Source organism: Diuraphis noxia, unplaced genomic scaffold, assembly GCF_037042655.1.
Source record: "Diuraphis noxia isolate RWA-SAM2 unplaced genomic scaffold, SU_Dnox_SAM2 contig0002, whole genome shotgun sequence".
Lineage (NCBI taxonomy): Eukaryota > Metazoa > Arthropoda > Insecta > Hemiptera > Aphididae > Diuraphis > Diuraphis noxia.
In genome coordinates, this window is record NW_028301712.1 from 54,086,035 (window position 1) to 54,113,699 (window position 27,665).

Consider the following 27,665-nt stretch of genomic DNA (forward strand, 5'->3'; position numbering starts at 1 on the left):
TAGTTACTATTTTTAAGCATTTTACAATGTCTGCTCTACCCGATGGGAATCTAGACATACTGCAGTATTTGCATTTTGCAAAAGAACGGTTTATTGATGTAATCAAATGTTTAACAGTAATATCACTTACAAGTAGTAAAAAAGATGAACGAAATATGAGTAAAGTACTTAAAAATAAGATAGAATCGAGTGAATTTGTATTAATTTTATATATTTGGGAAAATATTTTAAGATATTTAAATACTGTATCTAAAATTTTATAAAGTACGGATATTTCATTAGAGAATGCTTCTATGCTTCTGGATAAAGCTATTCAAAATATGCAACACATGCGAAATGACTACAGCACAATATATTTAGAATCAAAACGCTTATATGATGAATGGGGAATTGATATTTCATTCCATTCTTCGAGACCTATGTTTCATAAAAAAGTAGGTATTTGGAGAAGTTGACGGTGACCGGAGATTTGATATTTCTGAAGATAAATTTAGGATTAAAGTATTTTTACCAGTCGTGGATTGTATAATATTTAAACTCAAAGAACGATTTAATGGAATGAAATGTGTTTCTGATCGTTTCAAATTTTTGAGCTATGAACAGTCTTCTCTAATTAAATCTACCTATGATTTTATTCAATTTTATAAATATGATATTACTTCAGATTTCACGCGACAAATTATAAGTCTAAAAACAAACATTTCATCTCAAAATCTAAAATCTTTTAAAGATCTATGTGTTATATTATTGAAATGGATTTGTCTATAAGTTAACCAGATGTATTATACTATTATATCTGCAGCATGTTATTTATTTTTAACTTTACCGATAACAGTCGCGTCTGCAGAATGTAGCTTTTTAAATCTTAAATTCATAAAAAATTATCTATGGAATTCTTCTGGTCAAGATCGACTAAAAAATATAAGTATTTTGAATATTGAAGGTAAACGTACCGCGAATTTAATATTGATAAGATAATAACAGACTTTGCCAACGCAAAAGCCCGAAAAAAAATTTTTTTGAAATAATAATGTATTCATTATAATGTTTTAACTTTATAATTCTAATTTATATTTTAATTAACAACTTATTGTTCATTTTTATTATATGCCTAAATGAAATTTTATAAAACTGTTTTTTTTTTTAAATATATATATATATTACCTACCTATTAGATATTTTCTTCTGTTTAATTATAAATAATATACAATTAAATCTACAAAAATATCAAGCATTGTGTTTAATTTAGAGATAACATTATTAAAATTGATTTTGTTCTAAAGTTTCATATTAATAATATAATAACTAAATTATTTATTTAATAATAAAATTAACTTCTTGTCTAATTAGTATAATGCACATATAACATTATAAATGATTTCATTTAAGTTAAAATACGAAAAAAATACTGATTAATAATATTGCTGTAATAATACAAAAATCAAGTAAAAAATTATTAATTTGGGGCCTCCAAACAAATTTTGCACACAGGGCTCAGATGAATTAATAGTTGCGGCATTGCCTATAATTGTACGGTAGTTACATCCTGATACTAACATATTTTAATTTTCTAATACCTAAAATAACTTAGGACGGACTTTAGTTATATATTTAGGTAGGAACCTAAAAATAATTTATACAACGATTTTATTTATTTAAATTTTTATAAATAAGAGTCCAAGATCAAAATGATTTAATTAAGTTTTTTGATTCTATGTAATTTAGTCTCGTCAATATTATATCGAGTGACATCCGATCCGGTTACAAAACCATGCGGCTAAAAAACTTCCGGTAAAAAAAATAAAAAGTAAAAATAATAATTAACAGTTAAAAGACGTCCAAAGTTTTAGGAACAGTTGGCGAGCTGCTTCCGAATTAACAACTGCCTAAATAAATAAAAATAATAAATAATGTGAAACACAAATACAACATTTAACCAACAGTTTTGCACTATGATTTTACTGACGGAAATAGCAGGCGACATCGCAACACGCTGATACATAGTATTTGCACACGGTAAGCAGATTAAACACACCAAATTCATGATATATAAATATAATTGTTATAGGTAACTTATAATAACAATATTTTTGTATTTTCTGATGGTCGCAACCCAAGCCTCGAAAGTCGAAGTGTAGCACTAGTTGCAACCCGTGACCCACATGTGGTGTAGACGGTGTAGTAATTGTAAAATATATTCTCTATCATTCTGTGGTAAATATTCGTAAAATGTTAGGTATCATTGTTCTGTGGTATTATTGTTTTAGGCAGTCTGGCAGTAAATTGTGTGTTTATGTAGAGTGTACTGAGTGTAGACTGTGTAAAGACCAAAGAATAGAGATATGGGGACCTTCTGATGTCTGATTATAATACTAATAAACTTTACTGACTATAATATTATACATTTATACACTGTGGTAATTATAATAATAATTAGTTAATTATAATTGTTTTATTATTATTATTATATAAAAATGTTTAAAAAGTTACCTACCGCTGCCTGTTAATGTTGGACATCATATTTTTATCTTGTCACAGCAGTGGTCACACTGAATCGTTGGCAGCAGTAATTAGTACTGGGCACTCGCACAGTAATAATTCCATCGGGCATCGGCACATCGAATCAGTCTAGCGTTGATCAACTTTAAAATTAAAATAATGTCCTGCTTTTCGAAAATGCCATGGCTAAATAACTTTTTGTTCCATGCGTAGAAATCTACTGAACCAATTTATGTAAAATATTGCAGACATACCTATATAGTTACTTAGTTTTTAGTTTTTTAGCCATGGCTCGTGGAAATTGTCTTTTTACGACTTTGTGACCGTCCGCCGTCGGGTGAGCGGGTGACAATTCATTTATTTCTTTTACCCCGTATGACTGTGAACAGCTGACGGGTATCGTTCATGTTCATAAACGTTGCGCAGATATTGGACGAACATAGGATTCGTAGATTTTCGACTTTCGTCAATAATAATTCGCTAAATACAATTAAGTGTATTATAATTTGACGAATACTACATTAAAAAAATAATAATAAATTACTTAGAATTTCCTGCAACATTTTCTTGAAGACAACCGTAAGTATATTCCGTACGGATCGGGTTGTATTATTTTTTGGTAAATAGTTTATTAGTTTATTACATTACATCGTTTTTGTTGTACATCGCTTAATGCTGATGGTATTATTTATTATACTGTAGTTTATGCACGGACGGCTGATTGATCCATTCAACTGGCTATCAGTGGGTAGTGATTTAGATGTTGAACCCCGCGTGACTATAAGACTGGCACGCTACTTTTATATACTTATTTTATAAAAATTTTATTGTATAGCACTACTATGGTATTCATAGAAATAATTATATAAAAATACCCAAATCTATTTAAATACAAAAAAAGTTCAGTATTTTTTTAAATGTTATGACTAATGATCAAAGTCTGTAGCTGTGACCCATAAGGCCACAAGCGACTTGAACATAACTTGGCCCTATAAATACGCCACCGGTTTGTACGTCCACTAATTCACTATTTTTATTACTAGACAATAATTTATTATGTATTGATATTATACTATTTTCTATATTATAAAAAAAAAATAGTAATACGATAGTCGTTGTACGGCTTGACATTTATCTAAATTTTTTTGAAACGTTGCGTATATATAGTACTATATCATGTACTATAGCATGACACATTTAAACTTAAAATCTAAAATAAATCGGAGTACAAAAATAGAATTAGGATTTCCACAGGCAGCAATATTTGCTGATGGAGCTCGATAACCGAAAAAATACTAAAAATAATTATATACGTATTACCATTGATTATAAATACTATTATTATAGTATTTAAATTTTATAATCAATGGTATTACGTAAGAATGTCAAGTTCCTGTGTGAAAATTTCTGAATTACAAGTTACAAGGTTACAACAAAATAAAATAAACGCCTAAGTATAAAAAAACTAAAAACGGTACTTGTTTCTTGTTTGTTATTGCCGTATAAAAGTAGTAATACACCGTATAAAATTTATCTCCCCGCCAATCTTGATTGTTATCGCCCCGCCACATAGTTATCGTGTTTAGCTCTCGTGATAGGTGATATATTTTGGAAAATATTTTAGGAAATAACTAGATTTTGCGAGACATTTTGCATCATAAAAATATATTAGTACGTTAATATTATTATTTTTTTAAATTTATAATTATGATACAATTTTTAAATTTTTGTATTGTTTATTTTATTGTAATATATTTTATTTATGGCGAGGCGATAACAAACAAGTATCAAAAAAGGTTAACGAACAAATTATGCGGGATCTTTCACACCTTCAAACTTTTTTGATTGAGCCTCCAAATTTTATCAACTCTAAAATCGATACTTTTTAATGCTTATAAAGTTATAAATTACTTTAAATTACTTTTTATAAAATAAATGCTATGACGTGCATCGAAGTTAAACATTTTTTGCTCCAAATGTGGTAACAGATAAAAATAAAAATGATACTTACCATCATTGTGAAATCAAAAATATTTATCGCTTCACTCATCGATAGATGTGTCATGGTGGGACTATTTGGAACTGTAAAAATTTCAATAATAATTTAACGTAAATCCAATAACGAGAACTATAATAAAGTATATAAACTATAAAGATTGATCAGTGTTTCGTTTTTGTAAAACTAAAGTAAAATATTATTAACTGCAGCATATAGATAATAATATAACATAATTATACCTATTATGATATTAGTATTATCAATGCTGTAGAGTAAATATGACTTATTTTTATTCTGCTTACCTATACAATAATAGGTACCTACTCTAATTTAAATCAATACTATATATAATATATTATTAATTTTTGTCACTTCGATTAACATTGTATTCGTAATCGGTGATAATATTTTCTGTCACATTTTTATTATTTTGAATTTTATAACTAACTCAAGAGAAAGTTAATCACAAAATTCGACTTTAAAAATATGTATTATGAGTGTATACATTTGAATCTTTCATGGATTATTTTGGCTAAGCTAATTACAGATAAATATTTTTTACATCAAATAAAAAAGTAATATTTGTCTGTTTAGTAAAATTGTAAAGTTACCAAACAGAATAAAAGTAAAATAAAAAAATATTTAAACGACTGTAATTAAACACCCTCTGCAGCTGTTAAGTAAAAAGCCTATGAAGAAAATTATCTTCTTTTATGGCATGCCAATATTAATTGCAAGTACGGTATACATATTTAATTTTATATTTCAAACTAAAATATTTTTCGGAGAATTAAAATATTATTTGTAGATTTCTGAAAAAATAAGAAGACCGCACAATTTACCAGATTTTTTATGACAACTGACGAGAATTTGAATTTGAATCTCTTTTATTATCTACTCGTTTAAAACTTATTAAATAAAACTTTATATTATTACTTAATAAAATGACTTAAAGCATTTCACAAAATAATTTGTTAATATATTTTTTTTAAATTTTTTTGGTAAAAAATATTTTTTTATTGCAATTTTTAAGTGCAATTTTGGGTATTTTTCACAGCAATAATGCAATCAATTTTATAACATTTTTAATGCAACTACATCCGAGCCCTAGTTATAACTTATAAAAACAATAAAAACTTAAAATATGATTAGGATTACAACAATTAAAATAAATAATGTTTTTGTGTAATGACTTGTATCAAATTATGTGAAAGAAAATTATCTCTATAAATAATCATATTTTCGAGTTAATGAATGGTAACAGGGAATTGTACAATACTAAAATTATTGAAGTTTTAGATGTCATCCAATGATAAGATTCGAAAACTTTGTCGAATATGCGGTGATGTTGGTTCCATAAATATATTTGGATCATTAGGACAGTCATTGGATTTATCTGAAAAGATAAACACACTATTGCCAATAAATGTACGTATCTGTGAATACCTAAATTGTGTTTATTTATTTTTTAAAGCAATTGTATTATGATATAATGTATTAATAAGTATTTTAAATAAATAGGTTTAATATTTTAAGAGTAATAGAACTTAGAAGTAATTATAATTATAATTTTTTAATTTGGATTAAAGATATCACTCAACGACCGTTTTTCAATGATGGTCTGTCAAGCATGTGTCAATCAAATAACTACAATGAATCAAATAGCGGGAATAGCTATTCATACCAACAAGTTGATGATCAAGCTGCTGGAAAAAAAAGATAGTGTAAGGGATTAAGTCAGAATGGTGATGGTTAATACTTTAGATAAATAAGCATATATTATAAGAAACATATACAATCTAATTAAACACGTGTCATAAGAAGTAGTTTTTTTGTTTATTATTAATTAAATTCTAATTATAAATTATTATTTCTCGAATATTAAAATAAAGATGAAAACAATTATTGTATTTATAGTTAACAATTATATTTAGTTATAGGTGTGTCCACGGGTCTTGCCTGTCATGCACATTCAATTTTATCTAAATTTAAAATATTTAAATTCAGGTGTCTTATCCCCAAATAGAATTTTTTTTTTGAATGGTTAAGTTTCCCCTCTCCTAGATATTCCAGTGTTGTGCATGACCTGCGAATGAGGTCTGAACTCTGGACACACCTATATACCTATTTAGTGAAATTTTTAATCAACTGTTTGTATACAGACTTTTCATGAAAGGATGCTGCAACTCTGTCGTATCTGTGGAAATCCTGGACAGTCACATATTTACAATCAACTCGATGAAAATTCGAAGAACTTAGCTGATAAGATGAATTCAGTTTTAACTCTCAAAGTAATTTTATCCTAACTTCGAATAACATATTATTTTAAACTAATGTATCGGTGCTACTATTTTTCGTGTCATCATATCTTTATGAATTATGATTATATTATTATATTACGCAGATAAATTTATTTTGATGAACATTTTTAGATTAATATCTATGTTAATTTTCATTCCTAGAATTGTCATGTTTTTGCCTTTATATTGTGATGTGGATACCATATTTATTTTTAGGTGTCTCCTACTGATCAATTATCACTGAAAATTTGTCAAAATTGTATCAATCAAATAGAAGATGTATACCCTATATTTGAATATTGTCATAACACTACACAACTTATGTCGACGATTGTTGGAAACGTACCACAGGGTACTATGAATGTAAGAAGTTATTATTTTGAAACTATTATTAGTTATAACTGTATACGTTGTCAGGACGTATTATCACCATCTTTAAATTAAATAATGTAGCAATTCAGCGGTTCTCATTTTTATATATTTAATATATAGTACATATTATATTGGATTAGAAAATTATTTGAAAATGTTAAAAGTCGATTTGAAAAATTATTACATAATTTTCAAATTTATTGACCTTGGTTGGTTAGGACTGCAGAGGGTCCAATTTCTCTTGCGCCTTTATTTGATGTACATAAAGACCGATTTTAAAATTTCAAAATTTAATTTGCAGTTGCACTGTGACGTAGTGGTGTAATTAGGGATTTGGTTTGGTTTTTTTTTTTTTTGGGGGGGGGGGGTATATGTTTTAGCAAAATTTGTAAGTCTCATACAGTAACCTACACCATTAAATATAAAATGTTAGCAATAAAGTAAAAGTTTTGGAAGGGATCTATCCTCCTCATCGCCCTCAATTACGCCCCTGCTGTGATGGAGGGGGACAACAACTTTATTGACGTATAGAAATATTGCATAGTCACATAAACATATTATGATATTATGTTGTTATATGTTCATGTCCATTGACCATTTCTCGTTTAAAAATCTTTGTAAATGTTTAATCTGTACCTAGTTGTGTAGGTAATAGGAGAAGATGAAAAAGTTAATTATTTCTTAACCTTATATTATGAATACCTACGTGTGTCCACATTTTTCCGTTCAACACATACTAGTAAATAATAATAGCTCGCATTTGAAGATACATAATAATCTAATAATATGGTCCTTCACAGAACACATACGAAGTATACTTCACTTCTCATAAAAAATAGTACTTGCCTAGTGGGTATTACAAATTTCATATCCAATAATTAATTTATGTGTCCACGCTCTTTATTTCAAAAATATTTCTTTTACATAATTTGTTGATGTCTTTTCAAACTAACATTTCTAATTGAGAAATCCTCCTTCCCCTAAGACCGAGATATTCATGTGTAAATATTTTCATAAATCGTAAATTATTAAACAAGAAAACTCGGTTTACGATGTGTACCTTTACCCGGTATTACGAATTTTTACGGTTCCCGTTTATATAAAAATTCATTAAAAATCGTAAAACCGCATGCTATCGTTTTGAAATTTTCAATGTTGTTTGAAAATGTTGTGATCTATAAGCAATTTAAGCTAAGGTAGTTTCATCTACAAAGGTCAAAAACCCAGAAGGCTGTACTCATTGAGCGCCTGAGAGGACGGGTGGAGTTTCATAGATTATATGGAATCACCCTGCAGTTATACAAATTTCGCTTTTATAAATTAATTAAAAATCGTAGAATAACGCTATAGATTTGTTGATACCTTCACAGTTTGATTAGGCATGCTTTGGACTATCAGCCCTAACAATTTTATTTTATGTTTAACACTTGAGAAGCCCTCGGTACAATTGAAGACGGCTCGAGTTTAAGAAATCATCTGGCATTTTTATAGATAAATATATTTGTTTCAATACAATATAAAAATTTAGTGCCCTTAATTGAAACTTATATGCATGTTTAGATTGATAATGACTCGTTAGAAATGTATGCAAACTTTCAAGAAGATTTTAGTGAATTTGATATAAATGAAGTAATAGTTCAAGTGAGACTATTAACTATTACAAAATTAGTATATTTATGTATCATTCAACATTTCTAATAATATATATTTTTTTAGGAAAATAATAATAAAGAAAATGAGTTTGGTAATATTATGAGGGGACGTAATATTGAAAATATTGTACATACAACCTATAATACTTTAGGAAGTACAAATCAAATACAATGTTTACGCTGTACAAATACTTTTACCAGTGGTGAGCATTATTATAATATGAATTTTTCCTAGTTACAGTCTTTTACTATTTTACAATTTCTTACTACTTATATAACTTATTAATAATTATTGCAACATTATTTGTTTTTATTATATAGGTACAGAATTAAGACGCCATATTCTGTTAAATCATAATTTAAAAGACTTAGATTGTCATCATTGTTTTCGTCGCTGTTCTAATTTGTTGGAATTTGAAAACCATGTAAAATTACATTTTAAAGCTCAACATCCATACTACCCATGTGATTTATGTATGATCAGCTTCAACAATTTGGCAAATCTTATACTTCACATCAAGACACATGACATACCACATTCTAAAGAATGGGCACTTATTTACAACCTATCTGATAAATCAACATTTTTTGGTTGCCAATACTGTAATAAGACTTTTGTACATGAAGCATCTAGGCAAATCCATGAACGTATTCATTTTACATGCTTAATATGTGAGACATGCGGTAAGCAATTGCCAAATAAATCTCAGTTGAGTGTACATCAGCGTCAACATACTGGGGAAAGGCCTTATCAGTGTATGAATTGTGGTGCTTCGTTTAAATGCTTGTCAACATTACGCCAACATGAAGTTGTTCACTACGAAAAAAAATACAGCTGTGAAGTCTGTTTACGTAAGTTTAGCAGACCAGAGAAGGTGCGTATACATATGAGAGTGCACACAGGAGAAAAGCCCTACAACTGTTTGGTATGCAATAAAAAATATCAACAGAAAAATGATTTAAATCGTCATGTAAAAAAGAAACACGAGGAGAATTACGTTATGAATAATATCAGACTAAACTTGTTTTAAAAATTTAATTGATTCAATATTTAAAATAATCATATTATTGATTAAAAATATTCCCATATATTTTTAATAATGTACATTAACAAATATTTTTATTTTTACTCTAGCTAATTAATGTTCTTTCAATCATTTATTAATTATTACATTAGCAATTCAATTAATTTTAATACCTTTCATATACACATAATTTATTTATCTAAATAGACTGAATAAACTAAAAATTTAGATGTATATTTTTTAAGATCATTGTTTCATTTAAAAATGACATCTCTGGTCAAATACATTTATATTTTCATTAAAATTAATCTAAATTATATTTTTTTGTGGTTTTTAATTTCCTCCTAGAACTTTCATTAAGTGCTTGCATACTTTTTGGATTTGAATTCAATACCAGATCAACAAAAGCCATTGCTAACATAAGACCATTGGACATAAGTTCTCTTATAATTGGCTCTTTAACCGATCTATAAGTTAAAATAGCATCAATTGTTGGAACAACAGGAGTAATATATTCAGGAAAGATGCCTTTTAACATCAATTCAGTTATATCTTGTGATGAAATGATTTCTGTACCAACAATAATTCGAAATAGTCTGGCGTGTAAACGCGCCTTCATTAGTAGCACTTTGTTCATAGATTCTTCTAAAATATTTAAAAAAAATTGTGAAACACTGTTGTAGAACAATAACTATTGGTAAATATTTACGAGTATTGCCTGGAGTATTAACAGGAGTATTAACAGGATGAGTGCTGTTGATAAGAGCAATTAACATTGCTAGTGTTTGCAGTTTAACATAAAATAAATTGGCACCAGCAACATTCACATTGTTTGGCATTTTTATATAGTTCTCAATTAGGTAAATATCACTTTCAGGTAAATCTTTCATGAGTGCAGCAACCTGAGTATAAACAATTTATATAATAGAAATAATAAATACATAAAATATTGCTTACAGAATTATAGACATCATCTAAATTAAATTTGTTCATTTCTTCTGGCATGTAAAGCATCTTCCAATCTTTAAGAATATTACCCTCTCTGAGTATAGTGGTACAACTTAAATATCGACCAGACATTTGTAAAGAAACAATTTTTTTAATAGACTAAAAACAGTTATCTGATTAGATGCAATACTAGAAATACAGTTTATTAAAATTACCTCTCGCCTTACTTCTGAAAGTAAAGGCACGTAATAATTGACATTCCGAATATGTTTTCGTTTCATTTTACTAACTTCAATCGCTTCACTAAAACAGCGCATCAAGCACAACGGTGGACCTCCAAAAGATTTCAATATCACTAACATAAAAATGATAAACCATAAGGCACATTATAACATTCCAGATAATTTCAAGTATATAAAAAAAATGACTTAACAAGCAATTGGTTATTATTATTATTAAAAATTTTATTTAAGTCTATAAAAAATTAAGCACATTGCTTGCAAAAACTAACTGTAAATTATTTTAACATGAGTAACAAAAACAAAATTAATGACTGAGGACATATCGTCCTTTGAGTATTCTGCGCTGCAGTACTCTACGTCCCTCTTTTGTCGCCATTCTTGTCCACCAACCATGTTTTTTAATACGTTTTGCTTCGTTGGGTCGAGGAAAATGATGACGAGTTTTTGAGCGAACTAAGTCGATAGACCATGAGTTTATTGCTGACGGTGTCAAAAAACTGGATGGTGTAGACCCATGAGAAGTGATTCCGACAACTTTTCTGGAATAAAAAGATAATGATCGTAAAAAATAAACAAACGGTTGATGAAACAGTTCCATTAATTATTTGAACAACTTACTGGAAAGTGCAACGTAGAATTTGACCTAAAACCATTTTGAATGATTCCCAAAGGACGTATGGGAAATTGATGAGTTATAATCAGAATTAAGCTTACTTGTTTAGCTGATTTAAATTTTAAATTGAAAAAATTGAAACGGCTCCGACGATCAACTTATTCAGTATTCTGTAAGCACTATATAAATATAAGCAAGAAATTAATAATTATGTATGGAAAGTTAGTGATAATATTAGCACATGAAAATACATAATATCGAGGCACCATTTTATATACACCGTGTTGATAAAACATTGAGATATGCGAGATAGTACTCAGTTCATAACCAAGATAGCGCTATATGATATATTTTGTAAAATTGTAAATTATTTTTATATCTAAAAATACTCATAACTCGGTTTAAAATTAAAATATGATAAAAAGCCCATGAGATGCCCTCGGTAATAATCTTGCCTTTAATTTTTATAATAGGTCAATTCACTCTAAATTTTAAATTGAAGGAGATAAACGGGATTTGCTGAGCGTAAAATTACCTAATTAAACCTACGCACTTGCACGACGAAGACAACACACGCGGGTGTGGCGTCCTCTTAAATAATTATAGTTACTTAAATTGTCATACTTGTTATTTCAAAAATTACCGGTTGGCGGCAAACAATGTTTAGATCTTCTGCATCCCTAGCTATTGATTTAAAATTATAATGTATAGCCTTATATAATACATACGTGCAGAGGCGGTTTGAGTATACTATTTTTGGTGCACTGCACCACCAATGTTAGGGGGGGGGGGTGGTCTTGGTTGAGCATGTGCTGACCGCAATGTTTAATAAATGAAAAAAGTAATAAAGTGCCTAATCAATGACATATGATAAATGATAATCGTGGCTGAAACTGTTGAAAGCGTCGAGTTAAGAATATAAGGGCCTTATAATTATAAACTATAAACTTATTAAAAAATATTTATTTGTAATTTCTATTATGATGGTGGTGGTGGTGGGGGGGGGGGGTGTCTATATATTGTCTTGCACCACTAAGTATAATACATTCAAACCGCCTCTGCATACGTGTATGATCAGTGGCGAGTGGCGGCGCCAGTAGGAGGCTTTGATGCATATCGTAAACCTATTTTAAATATTTTCACCACCATACTCTCCAATCTCCATTGAACCAAAATAAGCCACCGACTTCAGAATTCAGACATGAAGCAATTATTGCTCTAAATAATTTTATATCCAGCCGCCATTTCGTATTATGCATAATCTAAGCGCATGTCACTAACTATAGGTAGGTACTGGATTTTGCAACTTTTCTCAAATTTTGAATTGTTTTAATTCGTTGTCGTTTAAGTAGTTCAAAAAAAAAAAAAAAAAACACTGTTGTCAACATAGACCTATTAATAGGTCTATGGTTGTCAAGTTAGATCATTAGGTCAATCTTATAATGTAGTATAGTACGAAACTACAAAATCAATCTTTCTACATCAGAGCCTTTGGCATTGGGGTATTGCTGATAAAATACGAACACGAAGGTTAGGTTAGGTTATGATACATATTTTGGTTTTTCTTTTAATAAATCAATTATAGCTATGGCCTATTTATATTTTGCTTTTATTACCATTTACTTTCTATGTTAGTTTATTCAATCAGAAATATAATAATAAAAAATTAAGAAATCAATTAATTTGAAATTATATCAGTACTTACAAACAAAATATTTAAATATCTACACACTATGTCATACCTACCTAAGAAATCACGGTATTTTCTTTAATAAGTACATACTTTATTATTTTGATTAGTGTTTTATATACGTACAATGCACCTAAATGTATAAATTATATATGAGGTACACCTAATAAAGTTGCACACAGAAAAACTGAATTTCAAAATAGATCTATATGCATAATTAAAAATTACAAACATGCACTGAAGTCTGCGTTTTGACAGTTAGGTACCTACCGTATTTTCCTCAGTTTTTTAATCACATTTCCGTTTAAACTATACATTATGAAGCTTATTTGTGCTGCTAATACAATTTTTAACGCCTATGTTTAGTGCCTATCTTATTCTTATTGTCTAACTTTCAGTACATGATGTCTTGATATATATATATCTATATAATATAGACATAAATCTGCTTTGTTGACATTTATATCATATAATATTATGATATATATTGTCATAATTGCATTTGTTTGTTTGTATAGTTTATTAGTTTGTGTTTGGTATCTATGTCATTTGTCATTAAATTATCGAACAATAACCAAACTCCTAATGGAAGTATTGAATTGATGGGATGTCCTGAATATAAGTAATATATAATATACTATATAGAGTATAGACACTATAGACCCAGTTTATTAAAGTCTAAACACTCTAAACGAAAATGTCCAATTCATTTAATTGCATCAAACCAGAAACACCTATATAGTAGTATATAGTGTCCCATAGTATATCTATTTAGGCATCTTACTATAATACACATTGTAATTGTTGTATATCACGTTCGTGTAGATATATTTATTTTGTTACGGTTTTTATATTACTTCAATAAGCTATTATAACTTTTTAGTCATTAGTTTTACTAGGCAGATAGTAAGGACTATACATTTTGAAATCGACACAATTGTGTCAAACACTCAAACTTATAAATTACGAGTATATTCGTCAATGTTATATATTAAAATAAATAAGTATATTAGTAAATGTATGATCTACTTTAGAGTTGTGGATCGAATTATTTCTAGTTATCAAATTAAATATCTGATATTGAGTTGCTGAAGGATCACATGAGCATAACAGAATATTAATATTAATATTTTATAAGTATAATAAGTAGGTAAGAGCCAATGGGTATTACTAGAATCAAAACCTATTTAATTTAAAATATTTACCAATGTATTGTACCTTAATTGTTTTTAAATTATTAATTTTGTTTGAGTATAGTAAATAGTTATCAGTTATGCCAATTGCCAGTAAGTTATGGTTATGAATTTTGACCTTATTGCGTATTACTAAACTTCTGTAGAAGTACATAACTATATATAGTATATAAGATCAAAATCCTGGGGAGTTTCGTCCCGGACTATAACTACACACCAACAAAAGGTTACAAACCAGTGTGCAATTTTTTTCCTTACACCATCATATTACCTATATTAATGTACCAAGTGTTACTATTATATACCACAGAATAGATTTAAATAAGCAATTATTATTATTATATCATATGTTTTGTGATTCCTCATTATACTGGCATTGGTTATTTATACTATTATACAAGCATTATTATTAATAAACCCGTAAAGACACGCTAAGATCGATACAGAGTTTTTACGGTCGTTGTTTGAAATTCTCTTATACATAGGTAATCGTGCCGTAATATAGTTTTAGTAAAAACACTTATCGCCTGTTACTTTATAACTCTGTTGTTCATAAAAAAATGTTTAGTGGGGGACTTGTTATCGCTTACCAGCACCAGACTTTTCGAGTGTAGGTCGACGTAAAATATTATACGGAACGATTATACGACCTTCCAATACACAGTTATATTGATGACTTGATGTTTATTATTATATTGTGATTTCATCGATGAGATAACATAAATTCTTTACACACAAAAAAAAAACTCATGTAAAATATAAACGGGATGATCCATTTAGCGTAACACAATCTTTATTTCAGAAAACACTAACATTTTTGAAAATATTTCTTAAACATAATTTTAAGCCGTTTCATAAGAACATTTTTGGAAAAAAAATTCATTTTTTGCACTTTTAAATGACGACATACATTTTTAATATCATCATATTCCATAGCAGAATATTATTCGAAGTATATTTTGATCAATAAAATTCAAATTTCGAACAAGTTGTTTATTAGTTATAACTTATAACTCTATTAGAGTTATAAATATTAAAATTTTTAAAAATTTTTTGGTTTTAGTTATTTAAAAATTATTTATTATTATTATTTTTTAATTATAAATCATTTATATCCTTTGAACGTTTTTTTTTTTTTTTGTTTAATGGATTACTCAGTAAATTATTTCACAAGTTTCATATAAAAAAAAAGAAGCTCGTCAACAAGAACAGTAAACTTATAAACAATATTAGAATAAGCGGATTATTGGGTAATCAATAACCATCATAATATTATTCTTCGTTTGCGCAAGTGATTTTAAGGAGCAATTTGTTATTACCTAGTTTAAATAATCGACTCAAGTATATTTTAAAATAAAAAGGACGGAAGATCAACAGTACAACTTAATATTATGTCAGCACTATAATGAAACTCTCTAACGATGTAAAATTGTAATTAATATTTCAGTTTCTGATTTTGAATAATATTATTGAGTATGGGTATACTCGTATTGAACCCGTTGATTAATCTTAGAGGATGAATTGTGAAATCAAATCTACGGAGAGCATTATTACCCATCGCAGCCTTTGTAGTTTTCGTGGTACCTACCTTATGTTGATAACATTTTTTGTCCCTCAGTCAAAAGGTTTGAAGTTCAACACAAGGTTCTTGTAAGATTCTTACAAAAAAAAAAAAACTGAATGTAATACGACTGTACAGTATTGCCTCGATTTTTACAAGCTGCAGAAATTAATTTTACAATAGCATGTATTAGATGCGTTTATTAATAATTTTATAATTATGTAACGTTTGCAGGTACTAGGTATGTACCTATATAAAATTAAAACCAATTTAATAGCATAATAAAATCGTTTATTTGCGTAATTGATAAGGATTTTCAGTATTTAGCTATCTTATTATGTATAAATGATTATAAATAAATAATTTTTTTTTTAATTTAAACTCACGTTTGAACATTATCAACGCTATAGTCTTCGAGTTAAATATATTTACCTACCTAATATGTTTATTTTATTAACAAATTTATTGGTATATAATATATAGTTAACTGTTAAACTACTTTTAAGTATTAATAAGTTTTTTGCTTGTCGAACGCTAATAATTTGTAATTGTATACATTTATAACATTAAAAAAACCCACGATGGTGACGTCAAATCGGATGTAATGTGCTCACTTTTACATAACACGTATATCACCACAGGTCTTACGCCTATAATATATATATTAATAATTATCTTACATCCGGAACCTTTGAGTTCTTCAAAAGCTCATTGCTTATTATTTTTTTTCTCGGTGACATGTTATAACATTGCTGACCCGATGGGTTACGCCGTGTCCCTACTTCCTACATGAATCCGTGAGTGTGAATGAATTCTATTCTGACCATGCTGTTCTACCGCAGTGCAATGCATCCGATTCGGCGAAATACAAGCTGTTTTGTTTTCCACCGTACTCGCCGGATTCACGTAAATTGGACACGGCGTTAGGTTTTTTTAGGCATTTATGTAATTAAGCATTCAGTATATTAATAAATACTATATACTCAACGAATTAATGTTATATTTTGTTTGAAAGTTTTAGTCATACAAAAGTTTAAAAAAATAGTCAAGAGACGTGAACTCCCCAACATCACTTGCATAAATACATATCTTTGCAGTGGTTGAGTTCTTTATTTCGTGTATACTGTCTTTTTTCTACATAATATGTAGATTACACTCACGTATTGTTTATAAACTATCATAATTATATAATGTTGCATTATATTGCAACTGCAGCTTTTGAAATTTAATATAAGTTTAAGTCTTAAAAAATATGTCAGGTATTTGTATATTAAATTTCCAATTTTGTATTACTTATCGTTATCAATAAGTTAAAATGACAACGCAGTCGGAAAAGCTTTATATATAATAAAATGAAATAAAATAGTGGGCACCTAGCTTAACCTACTATAAGTATTTGCCGAAACTTAATTATGTAATAATGTATATAAGTATATTGTATATATATATATATATTTATAATTTTTGTACATACATTTCGTACTTTCAATGTATAATTATTTAATATATGTATACAATTTTTTCAAATATGTATATATATATTTGGATGGGGGAGGGGCATTAAGTTGATTTTTTTGGGCATTCGTTTGTGTACTGCGTATCTTAGTGCCCAGTGCCCACTAATATCTATACTTAAAATATATAATATTAGATACAACTGATACAAGATTACTGGTAATTACTTATTAGGTAGGTATATTACTTAATACGAATGCAAGTGTTACTTATATAAATCGTTTTTCTCGCGGCAGATAACACAATTTATGACATAAATGTTTTTATTACTATTTGTTTTCTTCGATATTTTTATTGCCGATATTTATTCATCAATTCTATATCTTTTGGGAATCCAATAATATTTACATAGAATACTTTGTTAATTAACCACTGCAAGTTATCAGGTAATGTCCTGAAAAATAAATGCAATAAAAGGTGAAATAATTACTCATTAATTATATACCTAGTCATAAGTTATCACTTATTAGCCAAATTCCGACAGTTAATAATAATAAATAGGTAGTAATAGTTGTAATTAAAATTTTAATTATTTATACTAATACTATGTGATTGATGTATTATACTCGTATATATATAACTAAATCCTGATAAGTGATAACTGTTTACTATAATATGCAATAATGTGCATAGATAATGCATGCGACTATGAAAGTATTTAATTCAACTATATTAGAATTTAGATGTTGATTGACCTAGTTATTAGGTTCAATGCATAAAGAATTGAAATGTGAATTAGTAACTTAGTAGTAAATTGTTATTAAAGTTTAAAATATTTAAACATACCTTACGAATTTAACTGGGAACATGAAGTGATTTGGAACTGAAAAAATTCTTCGATTTTCTAGTATACCATTCATAACAATTTCACCAACAAAAGATGTCGGCATTTCTGGTAATCTAAAATATATTTACCTAGTCGATTAAAACATTATTCCTGATTTTAAATTGACTAATATTTAACGTATACCTGAGTTCTAAATGTTTCGATATTTCCGGATTTGTCTCTATAAAGTACGGACACACCGTCGTCGACACGACGGCCGATTTCAATGCTCTCAGTTCATTATGCAAACTCTCCATCATGCCTATATAGACATAAGTATACATATATAGATAAATATAAAAAAGAATTTCGTCGTAAGATTTATGTCTTATAATGCGATCCAATAAGTTGAAAAAAAAATAATAATATAATAGTATGTATAATATATTTGATTTAATATTAGTTTTATAATATTTACTATTATTTACCATTTGTCGCCCATTTGGTGGCCGTGTAAGTAGATATTCCAGACAATCCACTCATCGACGACATGGACGATATAGCAACAATTTGTCCGCGATTTCTTTCCAACATCGAGGGCAGTAATTCCCTATTGATCTATAATTTTTTTTATTGTTATCTAAAAATCATTGGTGAACGAAATTGGGAATTAAATTAATCATTCTATAATAGTGTGTTTTATAATGAAATCAGTTCAGATATTGAAAACAAATTAAATACGAGCTATATGTATGGTAAAATTAGATTATTAAAAATTACTTTTAAGCTTGTGGTTATTACTTATTAGTACAAACGTCAAATAATAACGTATTAAATGTATTTTCAAACTTAGAAATTTGTTTTTCTAAAATGTTCAGACATGGTAAATGGTAATATAATTAAAAGTTAGTGAAAGGTAACGATACCATAATATAATATTATCATCGACATGTTATTAGTATTATAGTCGCGGTGCCATTTTTTGTGCTGCGCTGCGATTAAGGCATTGCAGCCTATAGCTCACCCAGATTTGTCCCAGGAGATTGACGTTTATCAGATCTTCGATAAGCTGATCCGATTCGGGATTGACGTACATATGGGCCAATACGATGCCTGCGTTGTTCACCACTATGTCCACGGGACCCAGTTCTTTTATGACGGTCGCGTGCATATTCCTGATTTGCTTCCGGTCGGTAACGTCGACTTTGTAATCTTTGGCTATACCACCATGTCGGTTAATCGCCTTCGCTGTCTCTGCGCAACCTTCGCCGTCGACGTCAACGCAAGCAACTTTGGCGCCCAACTTGTGAAACCTAATGCAAAGTTCGCGTCCCAAACCTCGCGCTGCCCCGGTAACCTATAAATTGATTATAATATTTTTTTTTTCCTATTAATTGTCTTTGGTATCAAATTCGTGGTTATTATATAGTCGGCATGACATGTTAACATTTTCTTACATTACAATAAATTAAATTGTATTAAATTATACAATTAACATTATTATACATATAATACAACATATTTTTTTAAAAGTAACATTAATAAATAAGATGATGGAGTTTGGTTTCGTTGATGAAATTCGTTAATTTTCTGGACGTCTCGAGAGTGATCCATAATATTTTATATTAGTCTATAATATAGGATTCTAGTACACGTTATGTGTAGAGGCGTATTTAGGGGATGGCGGCGATTGTTGTGAGCTAAATTATTGTAGGTTCCTATTATCGTTCAAAACAATAAGCATCATTTCACCGATGAATGTAAAATGTTATAATTATAAATCCGTTAAGATTTGACATTATAAATAATGTTATAATAATTTATATATATTATAATATATATATATATAATAATATTTAAATACATTTCATATCACAACATTTAAACATATCCACTATCCACTATCCACCTAAATATTACACCAACAAATATCGATTTTAACGATTAAAATTGAGTTGATATTAGAATAATTTAAAAAAACTAACTCAATTTTCAATAGGTATTTAGGTATCATAGAAATTATATTTTTTTGATTACTTACCAAAACCACTTGGCCACTTATGTTTTTTCGTGGAGATTTACAAAATGATTTTATTATTGCCCATAAAACAGCCGGTATTATAAGTAAAACGCACAACAATATTTCAAATATTAATCTTATCGGATTGGCTGGGATTTGTTTGTACTGACATTTTTTGAGAGATTTATTTCTCACAATTGCCATATTTATATTTGTATATTTTCAGTTAAGCTAATTTACCTACCTACTATAGAAGTTTAAAACGAACTAAAGTATAATTGAAACCAATAAACAAAGTTGAAATAACCAATACTCATAATAATACTTAATGCCGCAATCGATCATTTGATTCAATGACACATTTATTAAAAAATTGCTGAGTAACTTACAATAAAATTTTATGTCAATAAGAATAAGATAATGCAATACAAATTAATTTTACTGATAATCAATGTAAGTGGCGTGAAAGTTAGCATGGTAATATTATTTTATATTAATAGTAGTGGCGGCAAAATGATTTTGTCAAGGGAGGAGTATAGCTGATTTTTTAACATGTACTATTTGATTATTAAAAATATATAATTATGGTTATCAACTCTTGAACATTAAAAAAAAATCACGGTTATCCATCCGTCTCAACCGCCGGTTTAACTGTCAGTCCACTTCTGATTAGTAGGTAGGTACTTTAATATTTTGTTTGGGAAACAAATATTATTTTAAATATTTTTAAGGTTTTAACAGTACAATTCTAAGATTCTAGTTATTCAGTACTTAGAATTTAATTTTTAGGCTTAAAAATTATTTATGCTAATGATTTCTGATTATCTCAGTATAACGGTTAGATTTCGTTTCTCCGTTTGGTTGTAATTACTAATTAGTATAAATGACAACATAATTCTACAAAAAATTATCTTTTTATTATTATTTGTTCATTATAAAAAATATATTATAATAATATATTACTTATTAGTTATTACCCATGGTATTATGGTAAATTATACTATTATATTATAATGAAATCTACCGTGGTGGTTATTACTGACTACATATGGTCATCAATTTTATCTTGGTAGCTGGCAAATGTTAGACTAAGCCAAAGAAAATGTTTTGTAAAAAATAGGGGCAGATTCACATATTGTAGTCTGTAACCCCTCAAACAATATACCTGGTATTTATACTTATATAACTAAACGTAATCTGTGATCGGATGACCCATATACATTTTTATATAGAGTTAAGTAATGAGTTAAACATTTAGTTTAATACCATTTTAATTACATATATTATGTATGAATGCATAACTAAAATGTTTAACGCTTAATAAATTATAATCTATAATTTATGTAGAATAGGCAATAATATTTTTAGTTTCTTTTTCGACTTTTATTTTAAATGATATTGTTTTGTAGTTAAGTTATACTTAAGACTTAACAATCAAATATTAATAATAATGTACCAACTACTTATATTATTTGATAGCTAAACCTGACACGACCACCCCATGTACTAATAAAATGTATAGATATAGATTAAAAATAATAAAAATATTGTATTTTGTTTAGGTGCACATATAATTATTTTTATTTAAATAACAGAATAATACCAATAATTTAAATATGCTTAAAAATAGCCTAGGTTCAAAAGAATAGTGTAATTAAAACTAACAAAATTAATTCTATAATTTATTAATTGGCAGGTATCACAATATTAATCAAAGATTAATTTTTTTACATAATATTATAAATTGACTCTAATAAAATCGTCGGGTTAAAAATAAATACTAGTATATATATATATGATAATTATTATTATCGCTATAAAGCAAAACGATTGTATCTACCTACGTATAATATGTAGGCGTATCATTAAAATATTTTAAAACGTGCCTTAATTAAAATTACATTATCATTAACAATTTTAGTAATTAACACTATAAATATAATACATTTATTTTATATATAAAAATAATAATAATAGATTTTTCTAAATTTTAAATAATTTGTATTAGTCGAATAACTAAATAATGGAATTATATTTAATTAATAATGTATATAAATGTTGAAAGCTCATAAAAACGTATTTTGATTAAAATAATATAATAGGTACCTATATCTGCAGTATATTGAGATTGTTAGCCATTGTTAGCCGGCTGTCCTAGCATTAATTTTTACTAAGCCATAGCGTCCAGATCTTACAAAAACAAACTTTATAATTTAAATATTGTAAAACCACAAAGTTTCAATAAAAAAAAAAAAAATAATAATTTAAATATAATTATATTAAAACGTTATTTTAAAATGTCAAAAAACATCTTAAATGTATTTAAAATCTTACAATATTATCAACAAGCATTTTACTTATAGTACTTTTGGAGTTGCCACTTCTAACGTGATTGTAGGTAACGGCTTACGATCGCCTACCTTACGCATGATCAAGGAACTGTTTGACGAAATTGCAGACTTTTGAATTTCAGGTTTGACCACAGTTTTCATGGAAATTACACTTTTTACTGTCGTCGAATTTTCTACAGTCTTCACAGCGACCATTTCGGACTGTTTTGGTGCCGACCTTGAGACAATATTTTCGACCGAAGGTATGCTCTGCTTTTTTGTGCCTTCTTGTATCTCCACCGACTTCGTACTCGTTGTAATTCCAGACTTTTCTAAGTTATCTGTTGGCCCTCCTGTTATCTGCGGGGTTTCCATTGTTTTCATAGCGACCATTTCTGTAGGACTTTTGCTCAAATTTACCGTCGTCGTCGTCGTATCTGAAGCCTTTACTGTATCAGTCGCTTCTATAGGTTTTTTTACGACTTTTAAGACTTCGGAAAAGGTTGGTTTTTCGACAGTTTTCATGGCGATCATTTCAGTTGGTTCGTTTGTTGTTTTCGTATTTACTTGCGTGTCCAAAACATTTACGCGCGATGCGTCCACTGCTGACTTGTCAACTAATTCCTCGTGTATCACAATGTTCGTGGGTTTTTCTATAGTTTTTATGACGATCATCTCGGTGGGTTTAACTTCCCCGATCTCCACAGTTTCTACTATTTTTACGGTGGTTATTTCGTTTGATTTACCTTCAGTGTTCGTGTTTTTTTCAGGGGTTTCGTTGAATTTAATAGTCTTGTCGTTGGTAATTTTTTCTACTGTTTTTACATTGGATGAAATGCTTACGGGCTTTTTTTTGAAATTCGTAGAAAGGATCTCCACTGTCTTTACGTCAGTCTTCGAATCGTTCACAAACTCTGACGCCTGCGAGGTTGTCGCGTCTGCAGATTTTTCTACTGTTTGAATTGCATTCATTTCTGTGATATTATTGGGTTCGACTACTGCAGCGGGGTTTTCTACAGTTTTTACAGCCACCATTTCAGAAGAGTCTACCGCGACACCGTCTTCTGCAGTTTCCGTCGAATCAACATTTTTCTCAAACGTATCCTGCAGTGCTGCATTCGGCGGCGTATCTTCAGGATTACGGTCATGACTCACGATGGTTTTTTGACCATCAATATCGGACGGAACGTTAACTTGCTCAAACACAGGCGCTGCAGCAGCCACGGGTACCACGTCCTTTAATTTGTCTTGGCTTGAAGACGACGTTGACGACAGTTCTTCGTATCCCTGTGATGACGTCGGAACGTTTGTTGGCGGCAATTCACTGCTGTAGTGTACTTCCGGGCTTGCTGTTGCCATCGTGCAGTTCGCCGGTTTCTTGTGATGTTTTTTTTTCGATTTTACCCCGTTGTGGCGCCCGAATAATATATGTTGTACCTTATTGCCTTGCAGTATAGATCTCTGGGCGAGCTCATCGCTCGGTAACAATATTATGGCGACATCGTCCACATCCACTTGTACATTGAATTCGCCCTGTTGTCTCTGGTCGTATGTGACCGTAGGGGCGGCATGCAGAGCCCCATAGAAAACTGCCGAAACAAAAACGATCTGAAACGCAACCACCATCGTGATGTTGTATAACTACACTGCTGCAGCTCCTATTGCTACTAAATGATGGCTTGGCAACGATCGAGAAGGTATTTTTTCCCCTAGCGCACTCACTGGTCTTCGTATAACCGGTAGTCACAACAACAAACTGGAAATAAATTACAGTTTAAATACATCGTACCGAGCACGGAACTTAAATTTTGCCTGTAGCCGAGTTCGTACGTACAGGTACCGTTATAATATTATATATTGTGTGTACACTGAATTGGTTAATTACATAGTTGTTCTGACCGCCATCGGTTGAGATTTAAGAAAAATATAAGCATTTGGACGGTCATCGAACTCACTCAGTCAAGATATTGACCTTTAACACATTACCGAGAAACGAGTAGGTGACAATTAAATACAAAACTCGTTCTTAAAAATCATTAACTTGTTTGTATAATGTGTAGGTAGATGAAGACTGAAGAGGTATGCAGTATAATAGCTCTACTCTCTGGTACATATAGGTATTAGCAAGTCAATATGTATTTGTAAATATCAAGTAGTTATAATAGTGCACGAAAGAAAACAATCGTTTTAAACATAAGAAACCATAAGGTTATAATACATAAGTAATGTAATATTGAAATATAAGAATAATGAATATTTTGAGTTACATTTAATTTTCCTATTAATATTTCGAACTTTAAATTTATTTTGTACTTTACACACATAGAAAAGTGTAGTTGATTCAACTCTCGAAAGTGTCAATGTTACGCACAACTGCACGTCGTTTTCCAGCCAGTCCCAATTTGTTGTTAATTTAACAAAAACTAATTGTTGATCATAATATTTATTTTAAATAAATAATTAGTAGTTATCTCCGTTTCAATTCAGAATCAAAATAACTACAAACTTATTTAAAACAATTATATTGTGTGTGACTTTAAAACGTTATTTTATTGTTAAAATAACTCCAACTATTAGTGAAATTAACTCTATATATAATATAGATCAAATAAGATATACTTCAATTCAACTTCATTATTGTAGTTGTTTGATAAGAAGCAATTGATGTAAAATTACACAATGCAAGTGTTAAAATAACCTCATTTTTGTTATTGATTTAATTTAAAAGAAAATATTGAATCAACAAATTTTAAATATTCAAAATAATTTTATTGTATGTTATTTTTACCACATAACTTTGAATATTTTTTACCTTGTAAGGTATTTTTACACTACAATAAGTAACTGGTCTGGCTAATATCGGCTTGAAGTCTACCAAGCCGTAGTTTAAATGCTATGAATACAAATAAGATTTATGACATTTGTCATTTATGCTATGCGTATAGCAGATATAGATACATGATATAAGGTAAATAAATGACAATTTTTTTCAGTTTTATATACAAATCAAACTTTTATTGATGTCACAAATACAATTAAATAAATAGGTAATATATACAAAACAAAATATATATATTATAAATAAAATATACAGATAGGTAATAATTTATTGTGATGAATACTAATAAACAACAAAAAAGTATTATATTTTAAATACATTACAAATTATAATGCATATCTTAATGATACAAACAGACTTAAGTATTAGATGCATCACAATATTTAGTATTATTTAATAATATGTACTAAATATTATAATCAAATAGAATCTAGTGTTGTACCGATTTTATTAACAGCAAAAAGATTTATAGCCCTAAGAAAATGTTTAAGTACAGCATCTGCTTCCTACTTGTGCAGTGCACACTTCTATGTAAACTATATATACACTCAAACCCTGATAAAAAATTATCCATTAACAAATTATTATGAAATATATTCTTACTTGCTATTTTCTTGAAATGAATGGTTTATTAAAAGTTGTGTGAGTAAATTCTGGGAATCGTCAGATAAAGACCCATCATTTAGTTCAGCATCAACTAAAATATATCTCCCATCATTGGTTGTATGTATTAAATCTAATACTGCCTATAAACAAAATTTAAAGTCCTTAAAATATGTTATGTCTTTTTTGTATTTAAATATCATGTAAATAGTTTGATTATATTTGAGCCTGGGAAAGTTATTCAAAATGTAAAATTACCTAATTGAGTTAATAAATTAATAGTAAAAATTAGCTTATAATATTTTAATTATGTTACATTTAAATGTCTTAATAAATCCTAAATATAAGGTTTGACTAATATTAAAACTTAACTATTTTGAATTGATTTAATTAAAAAATCTGTTACTTATCTGAATTCAAATAATAAACTTACTTCATTCGTCCATTCCATTGGTTTATAAATACCATATTTCTTATGTCCTAATGGCGATAGTCTTTTTTTTGAGCCGTTTTTAGACGTTGATGTACTCGTTGAAGGCGTAGATAGGATTGTATAATGATTTGAAATATCTTGGACTAAAGTACTTTCAAATAAATGTCCTCCAACAGACTGCTGTGTAACTGCAATTGTCTGCGGTGCCAAAGAATCCGAATATAGAAACTATATTACAGAAAACGATATGTTCGTTTAAGAACACCATTCAATTTAAAATTGCACTATAAAAATAGAATTCTTTAAAAATATTTAGTTAATTTAACACATACTTCTTCTTGAAACAAATCCATATTCGTATTGATAAAATGATAACATACATTTATACAATTTGACAAAAAAATAAATTTGCAATATTTAATAATTGACCAACGAAGTACCAACGCTGTTATGCCTATGCGACTACAGCGAAGAACGCGGAGACGGTTATGAATTGGAATTTGAAATAACACAAGTATTATGTATGGCGTACACTGCACATTAGTTGTAATAAAACTATTAATATAAACAAACAAAAGAACACACACACAAACGTCGAACGACAGTTATCATTTATCAATATCTTGGAAACTTGGTCTATCTCGTCACCCATGACGCGGCCACGGGAAGTTTGCGCTAAATTTAGACTTCCGGTAAATTTTGCTCCTTTATCGCACGTCGTTTTAAAGTATAATGGGGTTGATTTAACATAATTGTAGTTATCAAATCCATTCTCTGCTATATATATTATGGTGGTCAAAATGCCATTTATGACTGTTGATTCGACCCACATTTATTATTCAAATTAATAAAATCAAAATGTCATATTAATATATTTTTTTATTATTTTGAGTTAATTTTAGATAAATTTAAGCATAACGTATATTTAAAATAATATAAGTTATGAGTAATTTTAAACATTTGTGTTGTTACACTATATAACTCAATTCAACACGCCATTGTCGTCATGTGTAATACAAATATTTCTTAATTTAACTTATTTATATTCAACATCTTAATTATTGC

The 27,665-nt window shown here is 28.6% G+C and overlaps 6 protein-coding genes and 1 pseudogene across 10 annotated transcripts; 2 read left to right on the forward strand and 5 right to left on the reverse strand.

Moving 5' to 3' along the window:
* Positions 1 to 195: 195 nt before the first annotated feature.
* Positions 196 to 1,028, forward strand: LOC149058673 (uncharacterized; annotated as a pseudogene).
* Positions 1,029 to 2,599: 1,571 nt separating this feature from the next.
* Positions 2,600 to 9,853, forward strand: LOC107172213 (zinc finger protein 711-like). 3 transcript variants are annotated; one of them, XM_089219445.1, is made up of 8 exons: positions 2,603 to 3,078; positions 5,798 to 5,926; positions 6,088 to 6,222; positions 6,661 to 6,789; positions 7,015 to 7,161; positions 8,731 to 8,811; positions 8,887 to 9,025; positions 9,144 to 9,853. In XM_089219445.1, exons 2-8 carry the CDS (start codon positions 5,798 to 5,800, stop codon positions 9,851 to 9,853), a joined length of 1,470 nt encoding a protein of 489 aa, XP_089075571.1. In that variant the 5' UTR covers positions 2,603 to 3,078. The 3 variants fall into 3 exon arrangements, with proteins under 3 accessions (XP_089075572.1, XP_089075573.1, XP_089075571.1); XM_089219446.1 differs by lacking the exon at positions 8,731 to 8,811 and having other exon boundaries at positions 2,600 to 3,078; XM_089219447.1 differs by lacking the exon at positions 6,661 to 6,789 and having other exon boundaries at positions 2,601 to 3,078.
* Positions 9,854 to 10,060: 207 nt separating this feature from the next.
* On the reverse strand, positions 10,061 to 11,157 carry LOC107172214 (uncharacterized). 2 transcript variants are annotated; one of them, XM_089219448.1, is made up of 4 exons: positions 11,011 to 11,157; positions 10,805 to 10,954; positions 10,566 to 10,749; positions 10,061 to 10,492 (listed from the first exon to the last, which is right to left on the reverse strand). In XM_089219448.1, the coding sequence occupies exons 1-4, from the start codon at positions 11,155 to 11,157 to the stop codon at positions 10,152 to 10,154; spliced, it is 822 nt and encodes a 273-aa protein (XP_089075574.1). In that variant the 3' UTR covers positions 10,061 to 10,151. The 2 variants fall into 2 exon arrangements, with proteins under 2 accessions (XP_089075574.1, XP_015377985.2); XM_015522499.2 differs by having other exon boundaries at positions 10,557 to 10,749.
* Positions 11,158 to 11,234: 77 nt separating this feature from the next.
* Positions 11,235 to 11,876, reverse strand: mRpL34 (mitochondrial ribosomal protein L34). Its single transcript, XM_015522502.2, has 2 exons — positions 11,656 to 11,876; positions 11,235 to 11,576 (listed from the first exon to the last, which is right to left on the reverse strand). The coding sequence occupies exons 1-2, from the start codon at positions 11,688 to 11,690 to the stop codon at positions 11,342 to 11,344; spliced, it is 270 nt and encodes an 89-aa protein (XP_015377988.1). The 5' UTR covers positions 11,691 to 11,876; the 3' UTR covers positions 11,235 to 11,341.
* Positions 11,877 to 17,500: 5,624 nt separating this feature from the next.
* On the reverse strand, positions 17,501 to 20,941 carry LOC107169423 (17-beta-hydroxysteroid dehydrogenase 13-like). Its single transcript, XM_015519150.2, has 6 exons — positions 20,417 to 20,941; positions 19,400 to 19,732; positions 18,864 to 18,993; positions 18,580 to 18,697; positions 18,396 to 18,509; positions 17,501 to 18,003 (listed from the first exon to the last, which is right to left on the reverse strand). The coding sequence occupies exons 1-6, from the start codon at positions 20,597 to 20,599 to the stop codon at positions 17,901 to 17,903; spliced, it is 981 nt and encodes a 326-aa protein (XP_015374636.1). The 5' UTR covers positions 20,600 to 20,941; the 3' UTR covers positions 17,501 to 17,900.
* An 813-nt stretch (positions 20,942 to 21,754) lies between these two features.
* Positions 21,755 to 24,451, reverse strand: LOC107169421 (uncharacterized). Its single transcript, XM_015519147.2, has one exon. The coding sequence runs from the start codon at positions 24,349 to 24,351 to the stop codon at positions 22,753 to 22,755; it is 1,599 nt and encodes a 532-aa protein (XP_015374633.2). The 5' UTR covers positions 24,352 to 24,451; the 3' UTR covers positions 21,755 to 22,752.
* A 1,289-nt stretch (positions 24,452 to 25,740) lies between these two features.
* Positions 25,741 to 27,349, reverse strand: LOC149058674 (uncharacterized). Of its 2 annotated transcripts, none has more exons than XM_089219779.1 (3): positions 26,933 to 27,349; positions 26,601 to 26,798; positions 25,741 to 26,310 (listed from the first exon to the last, which is right to left on the reverse strand). In XM_089219779.1, the coding sequence occupies exons 1-3, from the start codon at positions 26,951 to 26,953 to the stop codon at positions 26,164 to 26,166; spliced, it is 366 nt and encodes a 121-aa protein (XP_089075905.1). In that variant the 5' UTR covers positions 26,954 to 27,349; the 3' UTR covers positions 25,741 to 26,163. The 2 variants fall into 2 exon arrangements, with proteins under 2 accessions (XP_089075905.1, XP_089075907.1); XM_089219781.1 differs by having other exon boundaries at positions 25,745 to 26,310; positions 26,601 to 26,828; positions 26,933 to 27,153.
* Positions 27,350 to 27,665: the final 316 nt, after the last annotated feature.